The sequence below is a fragment of the Chiloscyllium plagiosum genome, unplaced genomic scaffold (genome assembly GCF_037043375.1).
Source record: "Chiloscyllium plagiosum isolate Xiang-an unplaced genomic scaffold, Cpla_swu_hap1 HiC_scaffold_8, whole genome shotgun sequence".
Lineage (NCBI taxonomy): Eukaryota > Metazoa > Chordata > Chondrichthyes > Orectolobiformes > Hemiscylliidae > Chiloscyllium > Chiloscyllium plagiosum.
In genome coordinates, this window is record NW_028270146.1 from 87,598,249 (window position 1) to 87,624,828 (window position 26,580).

General features: G+C 42.1%; 1 protein-coding gene across 2 annotated transcripts in view; it reads left to right on the forward strand.

Annotated features, from left to right (window-relative positions):
* The window catches only part of LOC122553795 (peroxisomal N(1)-acetyl-spermine/spermidine oxidase-like), a 67,069-nt gene that overhangs the window by 30,040 nt on the left and 10,449 nt on the right, over positions 1 to 26,580 (forward strand). Inside the window, exons 1-5 of one of the 2 annotated variants that reach the window (XM_043698131.2) lie at positions 1,051 to 1,183; positions 15,134 to 15,291; positions 16,626 to 17,088; positions 20,998 to 21,191; positions 25,732 to 25,984. In XM_043698131.2, the coding sequence (XP_043554066.2) occupies positions 15,135 to 15,291; positions 16,626 to 17,088; positions 20,998 to 21,191; positions 25,732 to 25,984 (1,067 nt within the window). In that variant the 5' untranslated portion in view covers positions 1,051 to 1,183; position 15,134. Of the gene's footprint in view, positions 1 to 1,037; positions 1,184 to 15,133; positions 15,367 to 16,625; positions 17,089 to 20,997; positions 21,192 to 25,731; positions 25,985 to 26,580 lie in introns of those variants that run through there. The other variant, XM_087990081.1, reaches the window with a different exon arrangement.

Genomic DNA, 26,580 nt, shown 5'->3' on the forward strand with positions numbered 1-26,580 from the left:
CGAGCACACCACCTCACCCACCCACCACCATCCTCCGCCCCCCCCCCCCGCCCCCCACCCCCACACCCCACACACGCACACACTAACATTGTGATTGTATGATTGAAACGTAAGGGCGTGTGGAGGCTGCATACATACTTGTGTATGAGGTGAGAAGCAAAATATTGCAAGAGAAGATTTACATGACTCCATCTTCTCACACACACACACACACACACACACACACACACACACACACACACACACACACACACACACACCCTCCGTGAAATACCCAAAGATCGACGCTTAGCTAATGTACAGGAAGATTCGGCCCATAATCTAAGTTATAGAGTCTTAGAGATGTACAGCCTGCGACTGCACACCTTTTTGAGATTAGATCCCATCTATTATTTCAGGTGGATATAAAAGCTCGGGCGGCACGGTGGCACAGTGGTTAGCACTGCTGCCTCGCAGCGCCAGAGACCCGGGTTCAATTCCCGCCTCAGGCGACTGACTGTGTGGAGTTTGCACGTTCTCCCCGTGTCTGCGTGGGTTTCCTCCGGGTGCTCCGGTTTCCTCCCACAGTCCAAAGATGTGCAGGTCAGGTGAATTGGCCATGCTAAATTGCCCGTAGTGTTAGGTAAGGGGTAAATGTATGGGTGGGTTGCGCTTCGGCGGGGCGGTGTGGACTTGTTGGGCCGAAGGGCCTGTTTCCACACTGTAAGTAATCTAATCTAATCTAATCTCTCATAATAATTCAAAGAAAAGTGAGAAAGTTTTCCTTGACGTCCTGGCCAATGTTTATCCTTCAACCAGCATCATTAAAGCAGATAATCCTGCTATACATTTCACTTCTGTTTGTGAGACGTTCCTGTGCAAAAATTGGCTTCTGTGTTTCCTACATGACATGAGTGACTATTCTCTGCAAGTAGTTACTTGGGGACGATGTCCTGTAGTTGTGAAAGACGCTACATAAATGTAAGTTCTTCCTTTCTTTGGTGAGGAATAAGTGCATATGCCTGCAGTTTGCAATAATCATGTCCCTCTGATTCTAGACGATGCAGATTTTATTTGCTGGTGAAGCAACACATCGGAGCTACCACAGCACCAGCCATGGAGCACTGCTGTCGGGTTGGAGGGAGGCTGATCGACTGATCAATCACTACTCCACCAGTGAGGAAGAACATCGTCAGACAAATAAGTAATTTAAATGTATCCATGTAGTAATGTGTCGAAACATTTGAAACTTGATTCATCAATATAACCAATCAGTCACTTTTTTACCCTTCCATTTTGAAGTTTCATTTTAACTACAAGTCAACTTGACCCAAACTTTTATCAAAGAGTGTGGTGCTGGAAAAGCACAGCAGGTCAGGCAACATCCAAGGAGCAGGAGACTTGACGTTTCGAACATAAGCTCTTCATCTGGAATGATTCCTTCTGACTCTGATCTCCAACATCTGCAGTACTCACTTTCTCCAAGTTGCTATCAGCTTGGCTGGAGAAATGTGTTTTTACATTAACCCAAAGCTTGTCAAATGTTTCAGCCATTTATACAGGATAGTCATTGTTTTTAGGACAATTAAAGACCGTTCAGATTGCTGTTTCTCTTGCTCTTTATTCCATGGAACATGCACTGTAAACAAACAGAAATGGTCTTTGAAGGTAATTCAGTGCGTTGATGAGAGCAGTGTATTTGATGTGATCTACATGGGCTTCAACAAGGCTTTTAGAGTCGTACAGTCATAGAGATGTACAGCATGGAAACAGACCCTTCGGTCAAACCTGTTCATGCCGACCAGATATCCCAATCCAATATAGTCCCACCTGCCAGCACCCGGCCCATATCCCTCCAAACCCTTCCTATTCATATAACCACCCAAATGCCTGTTAAATGTTGCAATTGTACCAGCCTCCACCACTTCCTCTGGCAGCTCATTCCATACACGTACCACCCTCTGCGTGAAAAGGTTGCCCCTTAGGTCTCTTTTATATCTTTCCCCTCTCACCCTAAACCTATGCCCTCTAGCTCTGGACTCCCCGACCCCAGGGAAAAGACTTTGTCTATTTATCCTATCCATGCCCCTCTATAAGGTCACCCCTCAACCTCTGACGCTCCAGGGAAAACAGCCCCAGCCTGTTCAGCCTCTCCCTGTAGTTCAGTTCCTCCAACCCTGGCAACATCCTTGTAAATCTTTTCTGAACCCTTTCAAGTTTCACAACATTTTTCCGATTGGAAGGAGACCAGAATTGCATGCAATATTCCAACAGTGGCCTAACCAATGTCCTGTACAGCCGCAACATGACCTCCCAACTCCTGTACTCAATACTCTGACCAATAAAGGAAAGCATACCAAACGCCTTCTTCACTATCCTATCTACCTGTGACTCCACTTTCAAGGAGCTATGAACCTGCACTCCAAGGTCTCTTTGTTCAGCAACACTCCCTAGAACCTTACCATTAAGTGTATAATTTCTGCTAAGATTTGCTTTCCCAAAATGTAGCAACTCGCATTTATCTGAATTAAACTCCATCTGCCACTTCTCTGCCCATTGGCCCATCTGGTCCAGATCCTCTCGATTGCAGAACTGCAGATAGGTCCTGGAAAACTTCAACAGTTCAGCAAGATATTACTTCTGTCATTGAACTTTACTTTCTCGGTGCTATGAAAACATCATGCTAGTCACTCTACAATATGAATTTTTACTAAATCCGTCCTCCTCATCACTCTCTGGTGCAAGGTTCACTAGCTATATACTCTCCACTCTCCATGAGCCTCCCTGTTTGTCCAAGAGACTCCACACATACAAATGGTGGATGTCACCACCAAAAGTCTTCCCCTGCTGTGAAACATCTGCTCCCAGCAGTTTCTTTGTGTAGAAACCAACAAAAAGCAAGAGAGCATGAGTGGTGCACTCTTTCAGTTCTGCCATTAGGAATGGCATATAACGGTTAAAATCACGCTCTTGGCATACAAAATGGATGTGGGTTTAATGCATACATCTGCTGAAGAGTATTGCAACTCTGTGGGCAACCTTCTGCTGTCTCAGATGGTATGCATGAAGGTGGAAAGGCATGTAGTTAGGTGGAAAATGGTGTGTCTGAACCTTGCCACCTTCAGCATTTGCCAGAATTAAGTTCTGAACGGGAAGGCCCATGGTCAACCCACCAACACCCCTGCAGATTGAGACTCACAAGCGGCCAACGAATAATCACTTTAAGTTCGTCTTCCAATCGCCACTGGGGTTTACTTGCACTTGGGGTAGTAACTGCCCAGAGAGAGGCATGTATTAAATGTCAGGTTTTGAACATTTATTTCTTAAGAATGTCAAAAGAAACATATCAAAGCTTATTTAGCTTCATAAAACAACCCATACTTCTGGGCTGCAGGTGGGCCAATCACATTGTGGCAAGTGTGGTAGCTAAAACCATGCAGTTAGCTCATGGCCTCCCGGACTGGGTTCCCTCGATCGAAAACACTGAGGGTCTGAGTAAGGGTCTAGGTGTTGGGGAGTGGAGGGGGAGATGTGGTGAGCAGAAGAGCTCCTGGTTTCTGTTTGCCTGAAAGCCCTCTGTAAGTGAGACATCCAGTTCCTCACCTCTTGATTCCAATGCGCGGCCTTGCTGGTGGCCTGGACACAGCCTGTCTGCTTTGCGATCTTGGCAGGTCTTCTGGAACAACGACAGTGTTGGTCCCCCACTGGCTCTCCATTCTGACAATGGAATTATAACCTCTGACCTCAGCTGTGGGTCCGAACATCACAACATTAGAACCCAAAGACAAGGGAGAATCAGACTGATATATTAAGAACTGCTGTGAGCTGACAAAACACTTTGTTTAAAGGACAAAGTTATAAAGAAATAAGCCAGTACTAGTTACACGTTACTGTTTGGCAATCAATTGCAAAAAAGGCAATTTGTGCAAGAACTTGCCACATGGTGACAGTTGCAAAAGAATGGTATTTAAACTAATCTTTCTTTCATCTTATCTGAGGCTTGAGAGTGCAAACATTTTGTTACTCATTAGCTTCCCAATGACAAGTGACTGGTAGTGCTTTATGACTTTGAACTGTAACATACAAATTGGACACGACCTTTGGCCTGTTATCAATTTATGGATGTTTGAACCAAAGTACTTTAACACAGCCTAGAGCGATGTGGGCTAAGTCATCTTGAAGAGAATTGTATGGGAGGATATACCCAATCTGAGAAGATCTATGTTCTATGACAATCTGCTTTTCGAGTCAGTAAGTAGAATTGAAGGTAGGTAAAAGATTCTAAACCAGACACTGATGCTGATTGTCAATACTGAATACAGATGGATAGGTGGAATTTGCTTACTGTGTGGAGACTGTCACATCAATCTGAACTCAAAGGCCATTGAGAAAATAAATTCAAATACTGAGTATAAATTGCAGACAAACAAGTTTCCAGATCTGGGTTTTAACTGTACTTCAACTGTAGAGAGATTTTAATGGTACCTTAGTGCAAATTTGTCAAAGATTCTTGGAATCAAATTTCAAAGTACGTCTGCTGGTCCATAGGAAGTGTTTTGCAATATGCCATACCTAGCATCTTTTCCCAGAAGTATGCTTTTGTTTTGCAAAGTTAAATGAGCTTTGATATATTTCTTTTAACGTTCTTAAGGTAAAAATGTTTAAAACATGACATTTAATGCATGCCTCTTGTTGGGCAAGTGCAAGTGAAAATGAAAGACGTTTGCAATTAGAAAATGTTGGAAATACATATTCTATGGCTGAGATGAATGCAGAGTTGACAGGTTTGTCTGTGTGTGACAGGTTTGTCTGTGTGTGACAGGTTTTATTCACAGTTCTTTAAAATGTCTGCTCCAGGCCTCTCACTCATTCATTCCACCTTGTTCTCTGGCTTTGTTTCTTTTTCCTCTGAGTCCACAGCCAAGCTTGACCAATCAAACACAGTGAGGATCAATAATAAACAGACTCCTGTAATGAAATACAGAACAACTGAACACTATAATATACACTGATCCATCAGTATCAACGAAGCAAAACAGGTTATGTTTAGGAAGGAAGTTGCAATAAACGACCTGGTTCCGATAAAATAATCTAACTTTCCTATTTCATCATGGCTGATGAATATTGGGAATGCATATACCAGTGCTATGAATGGCTGATCATCAGGTGCCCTATGATTTTAGAAAAGCTAATCTGCCAATTTCTTTTTGTCAGATTCCTCAAATCCATTTTAGATTTTTTCCACTTTGAGGAACCTTTATGAGGCATTTCCCAAGTAATCGTAAGACGCTCTGCCTTTCATTTGGATCACCTCTGAGATCTTGGGATAGTGGTCCAAACTCTGATGTGCATATATGTGTTCTCCAACGCAAAGTCGAACTCACCCCCAAAATGAAGATGCCCCAATATATACCCGGGAGGGCTATGAGTTACTCAGCATTGAACTTGACTGACTGTGTATGTCGGTCTGGCTGAGAATATGGTACTGTCTAATTGATGAATAGCGGAAGGGTAATGCCATGATATAAATATGAAGAGACACTTAATACTTCAGCATGTTTTCAGATCAGATCCATGTGGAAAATAAGGACACCTAGGGAAAAATTGGGCATTTGCCTGAATCAATTAAATATAAGTCAACAGTTTAATGTTCCAAAATGATGGTGGCACAGTGGTTAGCATTCCAGCCTCACAATGCCAGGAACCCGGGTTCAATTCCAGCCTCAGGTATCTGTTTGTGTGAAGTTTGAACATTCTCACGGAGTCTGTGTGGGTTTCCTTTGGGTACTCCAGCTTCCTCCATAGTCCAAAGCTGTGCAGGTTAGATGAACTGGCCATACCAAATTGCCCCATAATATTCAGGGATGTGTATGTTTGGGGCATTAGTTAGGGGTAAATGTAGACTAATGGGGTAGGGGAACAGACCTTGGTGGATTACTCCTCGGAGGGCTGGTGTGGATTTGTTTGGGCGGCATGGTGGCTCAGTGGCTAGCACTGCTGCCTCCCAGCGCCAGGGACCCGGGTTCAATTCCAGGATGGGGGCAACTGTTGGTGTGGAGTTTACACATTCTTCACAAGTCTGTGTGGATTTCCTCTGGGTGCTCCGGTTTCCTCCCACAGTCTAAAGATGTGCAGGTCAGGTGAATAGGCCATGCTAAATTGCCCATAGTGTTAGGTGCGTTAGTCAGAGGGAAATGGGTCTGGGTGGGTTACTCTTCAGAGGGTTGGTGTGGACTAGTTGGGCCAAATGGCCTGTTTTCACACTGTAGGGAATGAATCTAATCAAAAATGCCATTGACAGTGTGACACTTGTGCATTGGAAGATGAAGGTATTGAGTTACAGCAAAGGCTGTTAATGGCTGGTGGGAAACACTGAGGTTGTGGGGTGTGTTTCACCACTGCTAATGCATTTTCTCCTTGAAAGTCAAATTTAACTTGCTTTTGATAAATGTAAATAAAATATTTACCTAATGGCAGTGGAAGACTGGAAAAGAAGGGATAAAAACAAATGAGTTGAGGAAAGGAAGCAAGGTGAAAGAAATTGTATTTACATAGCACCATTTACTTTTTATGTCCAAGTTATTTACAACTGATGAAATACCTTACAGAGTGAAGTCACAGCTGTTGTACAGGTAAGGTCGGCAATCACTTTGTACATAGTCCTGCAATCCTCATCACCCTTACTACCATATCTCTTGGTTTTCATTCAGTCAAGCTCTGTAGGTGTTACTGTCATTCCTATAAATGTAAATCCAAAGCAAATTCTTACATAACGTTTTCAAAAATAATTCAGAGCCACCCTATGCAAAGCTTTAAGTGTCTATCTTCTATGATCATTGACTTTCCCTTGTGCCCTAACAAAGACTTTACCCACTGCTCAAAACTTTGGAGGTGAAGGTTGCTAAGGCCACTTGGCATGGTTGTGCTGGGGGATTTGTGAGGACGGGCATGCTGGGTTGCAAACTGCAGCATCTTGATAGAGATTGGCTCAGCTGGCTCTGGGACACTAACATGGGAGCTAATAGAATGGATGGTTCGGAAGACAAATGCGTCTTTTTCTATGGAACTTTAGAGATTAACAATCCTACAATCCTGAGAACTGTGTGCAGGAATGAACCAACTCTCTGAAACCTATATAAACACTAACCCCCTCAGCCATAGTGACAGCCATCTGAGAACTAGCGCAGGTGATACTTTATCTTAAGGTAAAGTACTGTTATTGTAATTAAACTTGGACCACATCAAAACACCAAGGCATTTATTTCCTCTGCAAATGTGATTAACAACTGGAACCACAGAAATTGAGTCTCTGCATTTCAAGTATTGCAAAATGAAAGCTTTCATTTTTACCAAACCCAATCAAAAGTTTTCTTATTGAATTCAACCCTTTGGAGAGTAACCTAGAGCCTTCTCATTTTTGCTTTCCCCTCGATGTTCTCAATCATGTATAGACGCATGTGGGCATGCAAAGTTACACCCCAGTCCAACACCAACACCTCCAAGTCATGTGGATATGCCTATACTACACTATTCTGACACTATCAGAACCCATGGTATCTCCTGTTGACTGCTAAATAACATTCTGTAATAAAATGCTTGGCTCCACTAGCAGGTCTGAAGCTCAATGAAAGTGAGGAGTTTCACAATGTAAAAATATTCTGAGTTGGTTTGAAGATATTCTCATTACAAGCCAACTATTAATGATCCATTTGACTCGGCAGCAATTTCATCTGGTATTAGTATCTCATATAATTTGTTTCTACCATATAATCAAACACAGGCAGTAGTTCCGGGGTTAGGATGGTCAGTGAATGGGAGATCATATACACCTATAATTATATAATTTCCCATGAACTGATTTGGCTTTATCAGCAAGCAAATGGTTTTCTTCCCTTGTTGTATGTCAGGCAATATCCATTTGTGACACTGTTAAATTTATTTGGAAACATTTGTGTTCTTGATCATTATGTGCAATCCTAATTCAGTGAAACCAGCCTTGGGGTCCCTTCTCTCTGTCTGCCTCTGTCTCTCTCTCTCTCTCTCTCTCTCTATCTCTATCTCTGTTTCTCACTATCTCTGCCTGTGCTTCTTAGTGCCTGTTTAGTTTGTTGCCCCTGAAGTGAGTGGGGATGGTGGTAGGAGGTGCCGTTTGGTCCCAGTTATTTTTGTGTGGGAAGGGGTCACCCATTAAAGACAGCGATGAGGAGGAATTTCTTCCTTCTAAGGGGGGATTTGTGGAATTCTTTACCACAAAGGGCTATAAATGCTGGGTCTTTAAGTATATCCAAGGTTGACAGACAGACAGATTTTAGGTTTAAGGTGAGAGGGAAACAACTTAAAAGGGACCTGAGGGGCAACTTTTTCACACAGAAGGTGGTGCATGTATGGAATGAACTGCCAGAGGAAGTGGTGGAGGTTGGTACAGTTACAACATTTAAAAGGCATCTGGATGGATACATGAAGAGCAAGGGCTTAGGGGGATATGGGTCAACTGCTGGCAAATGGGACTAGATTAATTTAAGATGCCTGATCGGCATGGACAAATTGGATCAAAGGGTCTGTTTCCTGCTGTACAACTCGATGACTACAAACAGTAAATTAAACTCTCATGCTCAGAGGTGATGGGGGAGGGGTGAGGTAAAGCATGGAAACTGCAATTCCTCTCTGAATGCATAATTCAACCTTCAGACTCTATCCTGCTGCTTACGATTCCTATTGTTTTAACAAGCACCAATTATGGGTTTCAAACCATGTGGAGACAGGTTCAATGACCTGTGCTGTAATTACATTTTTCACGTAACACTCCATTCAACTTCATGGCACAGTGGCTCAGTGGTTAGCACTGCTGCGTCACAGCACCAGGTTCCCAGGCTTGATTTCAGCCTCGGGTGACTGTCTGTGTGGAGTTTGCACATTCTCCCAGTGTCTGCGTGGGTTTTTTCTGGGTGCTCCGGTTTCCTCCCACAATCCAAAGATGCGCAGGTCAGGTGAATTGGCCATGCTCAATTGCCCATAGTGTTAGGTGCATTAGTCAGAAGGAAATGGGTCTGGATGGGTTACTTTTCAGAGGGTCGGTGTGGACTGGTTGGGCTGAAGTCTTGTTTCTGCACTGTAGGGAATGGAATCTAATCTTCCCTGAACAGTCCAGTTAACTACTGGAGTAGCTACTGTCAATTCTAAAATGTGGCATTCAGATACATTTTATTTCATGGTTTCAATGGTGTCGGTTGAACACAACAATCACATTACCACGACTTATCACATGTACCCCGACCCCGATGGCATCCGTCCACCTCGGGAGGTGATAATTCAGCCCCAGGTGGAGGTTACACGGAGATTGAACATTATCTGTTCTGATTTTAAGGCATCAAAGGGTATGGTGAGAGAGCAGAAATGTGGCATTTACTTAGAGATTCAATAATGAACGCATCGAATGGTGGAGTAGGCCTTGAAGGGCCAAATAGCCTCTTCCTACTCCTAGTTTTTATGCTTCTATGGCTGCAGAGGCCAATTCATGTGTGATAGTCTCTTCTGTAGCTGGGGCACATATGAATAGTCAACAGATGATTTGCTTCTGATGGGCTCTCTTTTCAAGCATCTGGTCACTTGTTTGTCCTCTGCTTTTTCCATGCCTTTCTGGACAATTTGTCTCCTGACATTTTGGTCTGCAGCAAGGATTTCCATTGCATTTATTCCAATCAATTGCAAGCCCCTTTACAGAAGTCCTTGTATTGTAGACAAAAGCTACATGTTGGTCTTGTGCCAATAGCAGTAGAGGGATTGAGGCCATCATCCATTCAGCTCACACAACCCAGTCAACATAGTTGCCACCATTGCGAATGTCACTCAGCTAGAATGACGTGTATCTTAAACAGACCACAATATTATATCATGTAATCTGCTGCTATAGTAGTGTACCTGGTTCCCATGCTCTGAGAGACACTATGGGAAGCATAATACAATTTACATCCAAATTGCTTAACGTTAGCCCAGGCATGGAAGTGCCTCCAGTTGTCACGAGAGAAAGTGAGGACTGCAGATGCTGGAGTTCAGAGTTGCAAAGTGTGGTGCTGGAAAAGCCCAGCCGGTCAGGGGGCATCCGAGGAGCAGGAAAATCGACGCTTCAGGCATAAGCCCTTCATGAGGAATGTTCAGTTGTAACACCAGGAGCTGTAACAAAACAGTGCTGGATCCTTCAGTGCCATGTTATCTATGTCTCACTTGTATGCTATGGCAATGAGCATTAGTATCACTCCATCTGAACGGAATACCCTGCTGAAAGTTTTTAAAAAACCCTACCACAGATTGTGAAGGCAGAATAGATCAGAGTTAACATCAGTGACTGTGAAAATGATTCAGAGATCCTATACCATTGACTTGAGAGGCAAAGACTCCATATTCAACACTCTTTTGGGATATTTGTCTGAGATAATGGATGTAGTAATTATAATGATGTCAACCAGTTGTACCTCATAAAAATATGAGTTCCCTGGTTGGAGCTGTTAATCTGGTCCAATCAGGGAGCTCTGGATGACATAAAAAGATTGAATGGCAGTGAGACTGATACTCTGGTGCCTGACTCTGAATGATGAAGGGCTTTTGCCCGAAACGTCGATTTTGCCTGTCCTCGGATGCTGCCTGAATTGCTGTGCTCTTCCAGCACCACTGATCCAGAATCTAGTTTCCAGCATCTGCAGTCATTGTTTTTACCCAGTAGTATAGTCAATGACTGTTCATGTGTAAATTAAGGGTGGCTTGGTAATTGGATACCAGCATCAGTGGAGTTATTTTAGTGGGGGCAGAAATTGTCAATGCTGTGTAACTTGTCTTGAAAGTTTAAGTAGTGCATGATTTGCTGCTGCAAAGGAAGTTCCTGAGAACACAACCCTGGAACACACAGAGCTTTATCATTTCAGTGTGTTTGCTTTTGGTTCATGGGTGAATCCTCAACTCTGACATGACAGTGGTGACTTTGGCAATCCTGGGTGCTGATTTTGGCGTCAAGGGACCAGTAGCTGGTATTTCTTTATCCAAGGTTGAGAAGCTGTCTACAATCTCCTGAATGGGTTGTTGATGCCTGTGGAAGCTGGAGTCTCTGTGTCCTAGCCCTTAATATATTCTCTCTCTCTCTCTCTCTCTCTGCCTCTCTCTCTCTCTCTGTCTCTCTCAGGAAGGTCAGAGAGAGAGAGAGAGAGAATAAGCCTTCAAGCTCTGCTGTTAACAATCTATAGTTCCCTCTGCTCTGTCCAAAGTCTTTGGATTCAAATTGTAGTTCATTTGTCTGTTCCCATGTCTGACTTCAATTTTATATCAAATGGATGATCTTCAATCCAATGTGCGAAAATCCAAAAACTTATAAATAGAGTCATACAATCATAGAGATGTACAGCACAGAAACAGTCCAACTTCAGTCCAACTTGTCCATGCTGACCAGATATCCTGACCTAATCTAGTCCCATTTGCCAGCACTTGGCTCATATCCCGCTAAACCTTTCCTATTCATATACCCATCCAGATGCCTTTTAAATGTTGTAATTATACCAGTCTCCACCATTTCCTCTGGCAGCTCGTTCCATACACAAAAGGCAATAGAGATCTGAGACCAAAACCGAAATTGCTGGAAAAGCTCAGCAGGTCTGGCAGTATCTGTGGAGAGAAATCAGAGTTAGTGTTTTGGGTCCAGTGACCCTTCCTCAGAAACCACAGTCAGTCGATTCGAAATGTTAACTGCGATTTCCCTCCACAGATGCTGCCAGACCTTCTGAGCTTTTCCAGCAATTTCTGTTTTTGTTTCTGATTTACAGCATCTGCACTTCTTTCAGCTTTTATTTAGAGATCTGTCTGACTGGTTTGAGTCATTTTGATGACATTAATTTTAGTTCAGACTGAGGCAATTGTTGCGTTAACTAATTAACTGATCACTACAGCCACTTAATTCAATGTCTTTTTTTAAACATCATTTTAGTTCATTTTAAGTCAATGGCATTAAAAATCAGATGATGGAAGTCAAAATTTTATAGTCCTGTCATAGCATTTATGATATTTGTTATTATTATATGAGACTCTCCTATCATGCTCATACCATTTGCAATTCTCTTTTGCTGTTTATGTTATAGAGTTATTTGTGGCATACCTTTAATCTTCAGAGTAGCATAACCCTCTTATTCTACCTCGATCATATAGTTTCATGTCTGCACGTAGTGAATTTTTATTCTTCAGTTTCCATTTCTATTTTTCTATTACTTTGCTTTGTAATTTAATCAGATAAGGGAGTTACAAATTAACATTAACATTATCAATGTTAAAACTAATGACAGAGATAGATTCTGTCAAACTTGAGTTGGATATGATTTGGAGCTCCCGATGTTGCACTGGGGTGTACAAAGTTAAAAATCAGGCAACACCAGGTTATAGTCCAACAGGTTTAATTGGAAGCACAATAGCTTTTGAAGCGCCATTCCTTTATCAGGTGATGAAGGAGCGTCTCTCCGAAAGCTAGTGTGCTTCCAATTAAACCTGTTGGATTTTAACCTAGTGTTGTGTGATTTTTAACTTTGAGTTGGATAGATCACTAACTTCACCTAGGAATGCGTTTTCTCACTTAAAACATCAAAGGATGGAGGGGGGTGCGGGCGGGAATTGAGCGACCTGATAGAAGTATTCAAAATTAAGAGAAGCACAAAAGCAAAGGATAGTTGCATTTTTTTCTTTTTCCAAGGTAGAAATGTCAATTACTAAAGGATAGGAAACATTTGTTGTGGTCTGGGAGGACTACTCTAGCTATCACAAGGAAGATTCTGACCTTGCCTGGCCCTGATGTCCCTCACAACCAACATCCCTCCCAAATGACTGCTAGGAAGTGATTAGGAATTCTTGAATTCCCCACCCTTGGGAAAAGACAACCGCCGTTCATCTTATCTCTCTCCCTCATGATTTTCTAAACCTCTACAAGGTCACCCTTTTATTTGCTATGCTCCAGTGGAAGTCCTAGCCTATCCAATCTCTCCCCATAATTCAAATCCTCCATTCCTGGTAACATCCTGGTGAATCTCTTCTGCATTCTCTACAGCTTAATAATGATCTTTGTATAACAGGATGACCAAATCTACACACAGTACTCCAGAGAAGTTCTCACCAGAGCCCTGTAAAACATCAATATGTCATTCCAACTCCTATACAAAGGTCTGAGCAATGAAGGCAAGTGTGCTAAATGCCGTCTTAACCACCCTTTCTACCTGTGATTTTTAAAATTCTATTATTTGAACAAGGAATACTGGCTGCAAACAAATCTAACCAGCAGATTTGTGACTGAGGTCACTGGGAGCCCTTGCTCAAAACAACAGTTGTATGTAATTAAAGCTTTGAATCAGCTAAACTTACCCTATTTAAAAGAAATAGTGGTATCGAGTGGATTGCTTATGTGCAATTATCCTTCTCTATTCAGACGTATCCAATCGAAACTCCAACTGTTGTGGTAATCTTTCATTCCAAAATAATAGGACAGTCTATAATTTTCCTCATCTGAATTGGGAATATTTATAAAGTAAAGCACAGGGCTTGGTTCACAATAAAATAAGGCAACATAGAGTGAGCTATATCTAAAAATGTAAAATGAATGCTATTCACAAACTCAACAGTTAATAACAGCATAGCAACTGAGAGCTATCTACTGGAAAAGAAGTTCCACACTCATAATGGTAGTAATTGTAACTGCTGGAGAAATTAAACACTAAAGAGCTGGATGTTGCTGGTGAAGTTGTTTGACATGTAAATTACTTCTTGTATAATATTGGAAAGACAGGGAGGGTGCAGGAAGGCACAGGGGTCCACAACGCAGCAAGACTGGGACATAATGGCCCAACCGATCACAACAATAGGGCCTTGCTTAAAAAGAAATGTTGCAAATTCTCACTTGATAGTCAGCCAGATTAACAATCTTCTGGCTGGAATGAAGTACTCGTGAGGTCACTTCATAGCAATCATTTGGGAGGTTTGTTGAGTGTGAGGGAGAGGCTGAATAATCTGTCAGGACCAGGCAAGGTCAGAGCTTTCTTGTGATTCTTGAATAGTAGGGTGGTGCTCCCAGACTACAACAAATGCTATAAGCAGCAGCTATTTAGCATTCACTGCACACAGCCAGAGTTGAGTTGGATGATAATTTATTCATCAGCCTGGAGTGTAACAAGATGTCCTCAAACCTTCAGAAGCATTATAGAAAATATTTAATACCGAGCTTTTTTGATGGGCTGGTGACCAACAGCTTATGCGAAGAGGTAGCTCTCAAAAGGAGGAAAGTGAGGCAGAGAGGTTTAGGGGGAGAATTCCAGAACTCAGGCAGCTGAACGCGCAACCACCGATGACGGTGCAATTAGGATTGGGAATCATCAAGTTGCCAGCGTTAGGGGCAGTCACAGATATCGTGGAGATTTGTTGGGGGCTAGTGGAGAGATAAAGAGGATTGAAGCTACGGTGATTTCCTAACCCAAGCTCAGCAGGACACCCTCATCTCCCTCGAGTCCCAGGCCCATTATTGGGACCCGATGTACCCCCCCCCCGACCCCAGGCCATGGGCCTCCTCTCTCACTGTTCAATATAAGCTGTGGAACTGATGATGTCATCAGCCTGTGACCGGTGAATTTTAATTATACCCTACCCACCTTTTGTGGGAGTCTCACAATTGCCTAAGTACAGTACATTCACCAGTTCCCTTTTCTTTACAGCATATATTACTTCCTCAAAGATTTCCAATGCGATGACTAAAAATTATTGTTCTTTCACAAAGCCATGCTGACTCTGTCTGATTACCTTTAACTTTTCTAAGTGACCTGCTAAACTGTCTTTAACAATAGTTTCTAACATCGTCCCAACAACAGGTAGTTTTCTGCTTTAAATCTTTCTCAGTTTTTTAATACAAGAATTACATTCACTCCTTCCCAATGGGATAGAACCTTTCCTGATTCGAGGGAATTTTGAAAATTAAAACCAATGCATCAGTTATATCACCAGCTATCTCATTTAAGACCCCAAGAAATAGTCTATCAGGACCCAGAAACCTAGCAGCCTGAAGCTCCAACAATTTACTCATGACCATTTTCCAGGTGACTGTGATGTAACTATATTTGTGTGTGTGTGTTTGTTTTCTTCTGTTTAGAAGCATGAATCCCAAGGAGAAAATCCCAAAGGTGGTCATTATTGGAGCCGGGATAGCTGGTGTGGCAGCTGCTGAAAAATTGTACCACCAAGGATTCGCTGATGTACAGATTATTGAGGCATCAAGTCAGCCTGGAGGACGGATCAGGAGCTATCCATTTGGTATGAAGCAGTAAATGTGTGTGAATATGGAAATCACATAACATTGGACCAGGACTTTTTTAAGTCTCTGCTCAGGTAGATTAAATGATAAAATGCATTAACAATGACAAATAATTAATACATTCACCCATCGCTTAATGTTATTGAGTGAATGTAGATTTTTCATAGCTTTGTAAAAGGCAATATGGATATCAGATGAACAACCAAGGATGTATAACATTTTAAGTGCAAAACAGTGAACTAACAATAACTTCATGAGCTTTCTTACATTGAAATACTTTCTAATGAACCTGTTCAGGCATGTTGTGACACACCTCTGGGGCAGATAGGTCTGAAGCTGGGCCTACCTAGCCCAGAGGTAGGGACAGTACCATTGCACTTATGCAAGTCCTATTTGCTTATGTGGATACACTCACATGCAATAAATTACATCTGGTAACATTTGAAAATGTTCAGTTAATATTTGTCCTAGCATCATTCAGCAGACACTCTCTCGGAAACAGCAGATGTTGGTTCATAAACCAAAACTAAAAAAAAAGATTAAATACCTTGTACTCCTGGAAGTTCATTCATCTCCACTTCAACTCAAAAATGTAAACCCAATGTTTTCAAATCCTTTGTGTGTGTGTGTTCGTAAACTGAAAGCAGTTTTCTGCTGTGTGCTGCTTCCCTCCTACAATGGTACCATTTATCAAACTCGAAACTTAACAAAGAGTTTTACTTAAGAATTAAGAGTACATATTGAATAATGCTCATTTGAGGAATCTGAAGCATACAGTTGTGGGATCCATTTGATGGCCCATCAGTGTGACAATATAAGTTAGTTCAGTTGGCTAGATGGCTGTTTGCAATGCAATATGACAGTGTGAGTTCAATTCTTGCCCTGGTTGAGATTACTATGAAGGACCCTCTCCTTCACTTAGGTGTAGTGATCCTCACTTTAAACCACTATCAGTTGTCTGTCTCCAGTGAGAGAGCAGCCCTATGGTCTTGTTAAAATTATGGAAATTTAAACTTTATGAGTTAGCAGCGTGTACAAAAACTTCATTTAGCCAAGGTTCAGGATGTGATATTTAAATTATATTTTTAAATCCTAAAACAAAGCATTGAAATTCAAAACCACATGGTTGACGCAGTTAAAAACTTTGTGGGTCTGGGACTGTGTTCTTTTGCAGAATGTAGACTTATGACCTTTCCAATACACACACTTTTAATTTACAAAATAAACCACGGGAAATCATTGATGTTAGGTTTATCCTTAAATATATTTATTAAGGAAGCATTTGGCACAATTGTTACATCTGAATTAAAGTATTTTCACTCAATACATTCAGGTAAATCAGTGGTCGATGAAGGAGCCCAGTACATTCATGGGGCAAGCATGAAGAACCCCATTTTTCAACTGGCCAAACAAAATGACCTTCTGCAGCAAGTGTACAATAAATCAGGCACAGAGTGGTCAGTGCTCACCAACACTCAGAAACTGCTCGACTCTGACTTCACTGAGGAAATGAGAAATCTAGCAAGCAGCATTCTGAGGCATGCTCATTGTCTTGCTGAAGAGAAAAGGTACACTCAAGCTAAAAGCCTTGCTGAAGTCTACTCAGAGGAAGTAAAGACCTTACTCAAACAATGGACTGATGACCATGTCGAGCTGAGAATACAGAAATTGGCTTTGTTGAGCATGTCAATGAAATGGCAATGTATCCATCTTGCAACAAATAGCCTAGGAGATGTATCTGTTCATGAATACAGAGAGTATAAAAACATTGAAGGTGATGACCGAAATTCTCCAGGGTTAGTAAAGCACATTTAACAATCTTTGCTGTATGTAATGTTAACTGATATTGATATTTTTAGCCATTTCAATGGTTATAATGGAACTGTTATAGGGCATTGAGTAGCATCTCTGTCTCTGAGCCAGAAGGTCTGGATTCAAGACCCACCCCAGGATTTGATGGCCAGGTAAGGTTCATAACAGTGCCAAAAGGACTGAGTATCAATTTCAAAATCCACCAACACATAGAGTCACAGAGATGTACAGCAAAGAAACAGACCCTTCGGTCCAATGCGTCCATGCTGATCAGATGTTCTCACATGACCTAGTCCCATTTGCCAGCACTTGGCCTATATCCCTCTAAACCCTTTCTATTCATATATCCAACCAGATGCCTTTTAAATGTTGTAATTGCACCAGCCTCCATCACTTCCTCTGGCAGCTTATTCCATACATGCACCACCCTTTGCATGAAAAAGTTGCCCCTTGGGTCCCTTTTAAATCTTTCCCCTCTCACCATAAACCTCTCCACCCCTCATCCTCCAACTGTACAGGGATAACAGCCCCAGGCTGTTCAGCCTCTCCTTATAGCTCAAATTCTCCAACTCTGGCAACATCCTTATAAATCTTTTCTGAACACTTTCAAGTTTCATGCCAAATGTGAGCAGCAATTCCTGGTCAGCCATATGGTGGAACTGAATTGGAGCCTTTGACATCACTATCCATTTGGCTCCAAGTTACACCATTCAAGTAAAAATGTGTGTTGCCATAGCAATGCAGAGTTCTTGAGGGGCCAGTTGGCGAGATAGCTGCTGTGCATCAGCTCGGTGCTGATAGCATTGAGTTTGATCCTTGCTCTGGCTGGGGTGGATTCAGGAGCTGCCTCCTTGCTCTACCTGTGGTTACTCTCACATCACTTCTGAAATTCAGGTCTCGTGTCTGTGTTTGCAACAAGGCTGTAATGACCTTGGTGGAATCCAAACTAAGTGGCAGAGTCATTTATTGCTAACAAGTGCTGCTTGATAGCACTGTTGATGACACCTTCCATTACCTTACTGATGATAATGAGTGGAATGATGTGGTGGTAAATTGGCTGGTTTTCTCCTGCGTTTAGTGTACAGGATATACCTGGGCAATTTTCCAAATCTTTTGGGTAGATGTCCCAAGATCACCTTCCTGCCAGCTTCCATCCCACCCCTGAATAGTCTGCAATTTTATGAGAGGGAGAAGCAAAGCCTTGAGCAGCCCAAACGCTCATGCCCCCTCACCCCCACCCCCCCCCAATTGTAATCCTACAGTGGCTGATAATTAGCCACTCGAGGGTTGCTTCCTTAAAAATGAGGAGACATTACTTCTCCCAAAGAGAATCTGTGGAATTCACTACCCCAGAATATGCTGAGACATTGAGTACATTTAAGGAGGAGGTAGACAGAATTTTAATTAGCAATGGATTGAAGAGTTATAGGGAGCGAGCAGAAAAATGGAGTTGAGGCTGAGGTGAGATCAGCCAAATGGTGGATCAAGTTCAAGGGGCTGAATTGCCTAAAATGCTCCTAGTTCTTATGCTCTCACCCAGCCCCAAATTTGAGGCTGTTAGAGTAGATCCGGGATGAAGGGAGAGGCTGACTGAAGATTGTTCTGATCTGGTCTTGGTTTTGGAAAGTGTTGAAGGGAGTGGTGTCCAATGACCCCGCTTTCCAGATCAAGTACATACCCGCACTCCAAAAAATTGCTTTGCACCCCCCCCCCACTAGCAGTTCCACTCTGTATGGACTTGCCATCAGGATCCTCAGCATCCTCTCCCTACTTCACCAAATCCCACTCATCACTGTGTGAGCCCATCCTTAGGACCATGACTGCTGATGACGCTGCATGATGAACAGACTGGACTCCAGGTTTCTCTTTGAGATGGGATTTCCTCAGCAGTGAGGGCTGGCAGCCCTGTCTCCAGCAACGTAACACTCTTTGGAGCAGGAAGTGCCTGCAAGAGTGCAGAGGTTGGGAGGGATGTGTCCACCGATGTTTTTTTTTTGATGACGGAGCTAGAAGCCTCAACATTTGAAAACTTCTACTTGCAGTACTTTTGATAAAATAATCAAGTTTCTTGAAAATCTAAGTGGTTCAGCAGAATTGTTTGAGGAGGAGAACCTATCATTCTTTCCTGTTCTAGGTGAACATCAGACTCTAGTTCATCACCAGGGAATTGACCCTTTCTGGCCATATGAGGATGATGAATAATACCTGCACTTCCTATGATCTTTGAAAAGTAATTGAATTACATTTGTACAATCTTATATCTCTTTAAGATTTTATTGGATTCAGTGATGTTAACTAATGTTGCTGTATTGTGTGGCTATATTGCAATTTATATCAGAGATTGCCTACAGGTTAGGTTACAGATTCTGTCAGAATTTTCTCTACAATTTATAAGTAGGTACATTGAAAGCTGATAGAATTGATATTCCTCAACACTGCAGTGAAGCGTTAGTCAAGGTTATGTGCTCTCCCTGGAATGGGATTTGAACTCATGACCCTCACACTGATGCAAGAATACCAGCACTGAAATGTTTACAGAAAGAAAGAGACTGGTTATTATCACATTGTTATCTGGTTAGTTATCTCAGGTCTATAAACCTAAACTAATCTCCCAAATGTATATCAATCTGAGATACTAAGCTCAACCAAAAAGAAATAATCATTGAACTACTATTGCTCAATTCCTGTGAAAAAAAACTAAATAGCTTTAATAATATCAACTGGGCTGTTTATTCTCACCAGTCACATTTCACTGGATTAAATGATTTGACTTCTCAAGTTGGACAGTTGCAAAAAAAAAATCAGTCACTATTTTGTTCATTTATATTCGACAGAATTTTAAGATTTTAGTCCTGCAGCTCCACTTATCTAGTGGAAATATTTGCCAAACCACCCTCCCATCCTCACAGCGTAAACCCACACTTACTTGATCTTGTGGACTCAGTTTTTGTCAGTTGAGCTCATCTATCAATTTTTTTTTGCATATTCAAATATTCACTGCTAACTATGATTCTAAGGGTAATAAATAATTGTAAGTTTGTCTGATGATTTTCAGAAGAATGAAAATTTCTTCACTCAGTAGGTTGTGAGGATCCTGATGGGAATTGGGTGCTGGAATATCATCTAAATTACTTGACAAAAGTTAGATCAACAAGGCAAATTTGGTTATCATTCATTGCAAAACCTGGCTTAATGCATAAACCTAGGAGTGTCCTTGATGAAGAGTTAAGGTTCAGGGTTAAGGATTTATCTCATGCCATTGTTAAATATTCTCAGTGTTCATAGCCAATGCTGTTGGTCTCTCCATGACAAATGATATCAAGGACCTGGAAAAGGTCTGGAAGAGTGTGACCAATTTTCCAGCTCTTAGTTACAAGGGGAAGCTTTGAGTCTGTTTAAGAAATGAGCGTTGCTAAAGTCTTTCAAATAAAATAACCTGTTTAATGAAGCAAATTGAGTTGGATAGAATGCTGACCAGACTGCCAAGGCATGGATAGGGTGCGGATTCATTTTAAAATTAACCTGACAACTTCCTCTGAATTAAGAATATTTCTAACAATAAACAAATTATTAGGAGCTGAGATGAGCTGTTGCTGCCTCCCAGAGGTAGCCTTTGTCACCTTGGGATGTCCCTGGGGAGATCAGGGGAGGTGCTGATGATGACTGATGCAAGTGTGGGTGATCAGTGGTATTCAGGGGTAGGAATTGAGAAATATTTCCCTCACTTCTTCCTAAATTAACCTCCCACCCTTCCAGAGAAGAGCACGATTACAAAGTGGTTCAGGGCTTACCTGTGGGTTCACCGTATCCGGATGGAATAATCTTGTTTGCCTTTGCTGATATTTCTTTACATTTACATTGTCAATGGGTGACAAAATGCTGTATCATTCCAGACTGTTTCCCAGCCTCTTGCAGAAATTGCTGGAGGTTATCCCTGAAGAGAAACTGTTGCTAGAGAGGCCAGTTAAACAAATCCAATGGGATGGAAACTTCATATCGGAGGACACTTCACTGTATCCAGTCAGAGTGGTGTGTGAAGATGGAAATCACATTCTAGCTGACCACGTCATCGTAACCATTTCACTGGGTAACTATTTTCTCAGTGAACCTTTCCACTGAGCTCGAATCATTTTTTAAAGCTAAGACTAATGATGATCCACAGTAATTTCTTCAGAATATGTATCTTGTAATTGGACCATCAGTTTCAGTTTGATGGGATCCCTCTAGTTTGGCTCACAGTATAATAACAATTTTATTTTCACACAACACCAGGTTATAGTCCAACAGGTTTAATTGGAAGCACACTAGCTTTTGGAGCGACGCTCCTTCATCGGGTGATATGATTACACCATTTGAAAGGTATCTGGATGGGTATATAAATAGGAAGGGTTTAGAGACATATGGGCCAAATGCTGGTAGATGGGACTAGATTAATTTAGGATATCTCGTTGGCATGGATGCATTGGACCAAAAGGTCTGTTTCCGTGCTTTATATCTCTACAATTCTACAACTGTTTGAGGGGCATAGATAAAGAGAATAGCAAAGGTCTTTTCCCTAGGATATTGGATTTCAAAACTAGGGAGCATACTTTTAAGGTGAGAGGAGAAAGTTTTTAAAAAGACACGAGGGACAAGTTTTTTACACAGAGATTGGTTTGAGCATTGAATGAACCTCCAGAAGAAGTGTGGATGAGGGTGCAGTAATAGTATTTAAAAGACATTTAGATAAGCTCATGAATAAGAAATATTTGGAGGAATATCGGCCAAACTTAGGCAGGTAGGACGAGTTTAGTTTGGGATTAGGGCCTGGTTGGATCGATAAGTCTGTTTCTGTGCTGTATGACTCTGTGATTTTATGACTGTGGCTTCCAAGTGTTTTTTGGTGCAACCAATTAGGTGAAGAATTAATGAACCACTGGTTGAGTATCTCTGGTACTCTTTGATTCCAACTCCTATTCCAGTTTATTTTCTGGCCGAAATGTGTATCAATGGATAAGTAAGTGAATACTTAGATGATGAAGTTTGTTAACCAAAGGTTATTTGCAAAATTTATGTGAGGGGATAAAATGGATTGGACCAGCTCCTATTGTCTCTCTGCTACATTCCATTGACAATAGTCTTTGGACCTGAGGTGACAAACACCATCAAACCATGCCAACACTCTGAAGAATTTGTAAGGATTACAATTTTTCTTGCTTCTGTTCACTTCAGAATACATTTGACTTGATCCCTAAGTTAGAATACTTTTCCATAAGAATGCAGAATACTTCCTTTGGCATAACAGTGGCAGTAATAAAATTTATTTGGAGATGCAGGTGTTGGACTGGGATGTACAAAGTTAAAAATCACACAACACCAGGTTATAGTCCAACAGGTTCAATTGGAAACACTAGCTTTCGGAGCGACGCTCCTTCATCAGGTGATGACTTGTCCCTTGTGTCTTTTTAAAATCTTTCTCCCCTCACCTTAAAAGTATGCTCCCAGAAAGTTTTGAAATCCAATATCCTAGGGAAAAGACCTTTGCTATTCTCTTTATCTATGCCCCTCAAACAGTCGTAGAATTGTAGAGATATAAAACACGGAAACAGACCTTTTGGTCCAATGCATCCATGCCAACGAGATATCCTAAATTAATCTAGTCCCATCTACCCAGCATTTGGCCCATATGTCTCTAAACCCTTCCTATTCATATACCCATCCAGATACCTTTTAAATGTTATAATCATATGAGCATCCACCACTTCCTCTGGCAGCTCATTCCATACACGTACCACCCTTTGTGTGAAAAAGTTGCCACTTAGGTCTCTTTTAAATCTTTCACCCCTCACCCTTGCCCTCTAGTTTTGGACTCTCCCACCCCCACCCTATCCATGTACCTCATCATTTTATAAACCTCTATAAGGTCACCCCTCAGCCTCTGATGTTTCTCAGTATTTTATAAACTTGGTGGCATGATGGCTCAGTGGTTCGCACTGCTGCCTCACAATGCCAGGGACCCAAGTTCGATTCTAGCCTCGGGTGACTGTCTTTGTGGAGTTTGCACATTTTCCCTGTGTCTGTGTGGGTTTCCTCCCGCAAACTGAAGATATGCAGGTCAGGTGAATTGGCCATGCTAAATTGCCCACTGTGTAGTCAGGGGGAAATATAGGGTAGGGGGAATGTGTCTGGGTGGGTCACTCTTCAGAGGGTCGGTGTGGACTTGTTGGGCCGAAGGGCCTGTTTCCACACTGTAGGGATTCTAATTCTAATAAGGTCACCCCTCAACCTCCCACACCCCTGTGAAAAAAGTCCCAGCCTCTCCTTATAACTTAAACCCTGCATTCCTGGCAACATTCTGCTGAATCTTTTCTGAACCATTCCAGCTTAATAGTACCCTTCTTATAACATGGAGACAAAAACTAGACACAGTATTCCAGAAGAGGCTTCACCAAAGTCCTATGTAACCTCTGCTAATTGAATTTTCTCAATAGGTTCAAAAGATCATTCTGCTCAAAATAATATCCACCTGTGAAAAGGGTGAGGGAACTTGAAAGGATGAGCTTAAAAATTACAGATTGTTAGAAAATTTACAATGAATCACATCAGTTTGTAAAAGAAAAGAGTAAAATTAATGCTAAATTATTTGGAAGCAGCAACAGTAGAGATCAAAAATCAGTAGTTTGTACACTAGTAAATGTCTCAATAGTTAGGGTGAACATGATTTGCTAAACTTCGGGATTAGTGGTGCTGGAAGAGCACAGCAGTTCAGGCAGCATCCAAGGAGCTTCGAAATCGACGTTTCGGGCAAAAGCCCTTCATCAGGAATAAAGGCAGTGAGCCTGGAGCGTGGAGAGATAAGCTAGAGGAGAATGGGGGTGGGGAGAAAGTAGCATAGAGTACAATGGGTGAGTGGGGGAGGGGATGAAGGTGATAGGTCAGGGAGGAGAGGGTGGAGTGGATAGGTGGAAAAGGAGATAGGCAGGTAGGACAAGTCCGGACAAGTCATGGGGACAGTGCTGAGCTGGAAGTTTAGAACTAGGGTGAGGTGGGTGAAGGGAGCTGTTGAAGTCCACATTGATGCCCTGGGGTTGAAGTGTTCCGAGGCGGAAGATGAGGCGTTCTTCCTCCAGGCGCCTGGTGGTGAGGGAGTGGCGGTGAAGGAGGCCCAGGACCTCCATGTCCTCATCTTCCGCCTCGGAACACTTCAACCCCAGGGCATCAATGTGGAATTCAACAGTTTCCTCATTTCCCCTTCCCCCACCTCACCCTAGTTCTAAACTTCCAGCTCAGCACTGTCCCCATGACTTGTCCGGACTTGTCCTACCTGCCTATCTCCTTTTCCACCTATCCACTCCACCCTCTCCTCCCTGACCTATCATCTTCATCCCCTCCCCTACTCACCCATTGTACTCTATGCTACTTTCTCCCCACCCCCACCCTCCTCTAGCTTATCTCTCCACACTCCAGGCTCACTGCCTTTATTCCTGATGAAGGGCTTTTGCCCAAAACGTCGATTTCACTGCTCCTTGGATGCTGCCTGAACTGTTGTGCTCTTCCAGCACCACTAATCCAGAATCTGGTTTCCAGCATCTGCAGTCATTGTTTTTACCTCGATGATTTGCTAAACGTTTTCCGAAAAATTAGGTAGATTTACTGTCATAGAGACATAGAGTCATAGAGATATACAGCGTGAAACAGACCCTTTGGTCCAACTCGTCCATGCCGACCAGATATCCTAACCTAATCTAGTCCCATTTGCCAGCACCCGGCCCATATCCCTCCAAACTGTTCCTATACATATAACCATCCTGATGTCTTTTAAATTTTGCAATTGTACTAGCCTCCACCACTTCCTCTGAGTGCCCCTTAGGTCTCTTTTATATCTTTCCCCTCTCATCCTAAATCTATGTCCTCTACTTCTGGACTCCCCCACCAGGGAAGAGACTTTGTCTATTTATTTTTTTTTTCAAAACAGTGAAGGGGAGGGTAAGGTTCCTGTGTTTATTTATTTATTTTTTTTCTTTTTTTTTCCCACACTACCACCTAAATGCGGTAGTGCTTATTTTTTCCCCAGCACCCATGGTGTGTGTGTGCAGGTGTGAGACACAGTGAAAGACACAAAGTGCACGAATCTTTATTCAATTTCCACCACCAGGAAGATAGGAAAACACCCGGGTGGCCAGTGACAAACACTGCCCTTCACATCAAAGAACAGTGCTGTGTGATCAAAACAGTGAAGGGGAGGGTAGGGACTAAATCAAAATAGAGTTGGAGGGAGAAATGATGCACTCCACTCCCTGCGGCGCCCACCTCTCCCTGAACAACTCCAGGGTGTTGGTGGACACCGCGTGCTCCTTCTCCAAGGACACCCGGGCTCTAACGTAACCGCGGAAGAGGGGCAGGCAGTCGGCCCTAACGACCCCCTCCACGGCCCACTGCCTGGACTTTGTCTATTTATCCTATCCATGCCCATCATGTTATTGGTCCCTGTTTTTATCATGATTGAGTGTGAGCAAAATGTTAACAATAACAAACAACACAAGGAAATAATGTGCCGGTAGTAAAATGGTTAATTTAAGCAATAACGGAATAATTATGATAAAGGAATGATGTTTAAAGTGTCATTTATTTTCTATTCACATTCACAGGTTGTCTAAAGGCAAATAGCCAGTCATTGTTTCAGCCAAGCCTTCCCAAGAAGTATCAGCATGCTATTCAAAACATGGGCTTTGGTACAATGAATAAGATTTACCTGGAGTATGAGGCGCCATTTTGGGATGAAAATACAGACATAATTGGATTGGTTTGGGAGGATGAGACCCCATTGTCTGCCCAGAAACCCAACCTGGCTGAGTGGTGGAGACGTGTTCCAGTCATTTATGTGTTCAGGCCACCTGAAAGGTTCTAAAGAAAAATTCCCATCTGTACAGCTGCAGTACATGTTCTGCAGTAATGTCTTTGCATTTTTATCAGAAATTCAAAGTGTATGATACACCTACATTGAGCAGAATTATTGGTGAAATCAAAATGTTGTGAACTGTACCTCATAAGAGCTTAGAACAGAAGGGGACAGAATTCATGTTTAAGCCATAGAAAGGCCTAGTTATACTGGAGTAGTTCTGGTCATCACATTTTAGGATGGATATATTAGCCTTGAAGGAATGCAGTGTAGCTTTATCCAAAATGTATTTAGACCCTTATGGATTAAATTTCGAGGAGACCATGCGCAGACCGTGTTTATATTCCCTGAATTTAGAGGGTTAGAGAGTCACTTGATTAAATCTTAGCAGGAATAGATATGATAGATCAGGAGAAGCTATTTCTTCTACATTGGGAGTATAAGACTTGGGTCAGAGTCAAAGTGAAAGGAGTAAATTTAGGGAACACTTCCTCATGTTAAGGATAGCAGATATTTGGAACCCTGTAGTTACAGAGCTTTGGGTCAGGAATAACATTTTAAAAACTTTCTAACAGTCATAGGTAAAATGGAAAAATTT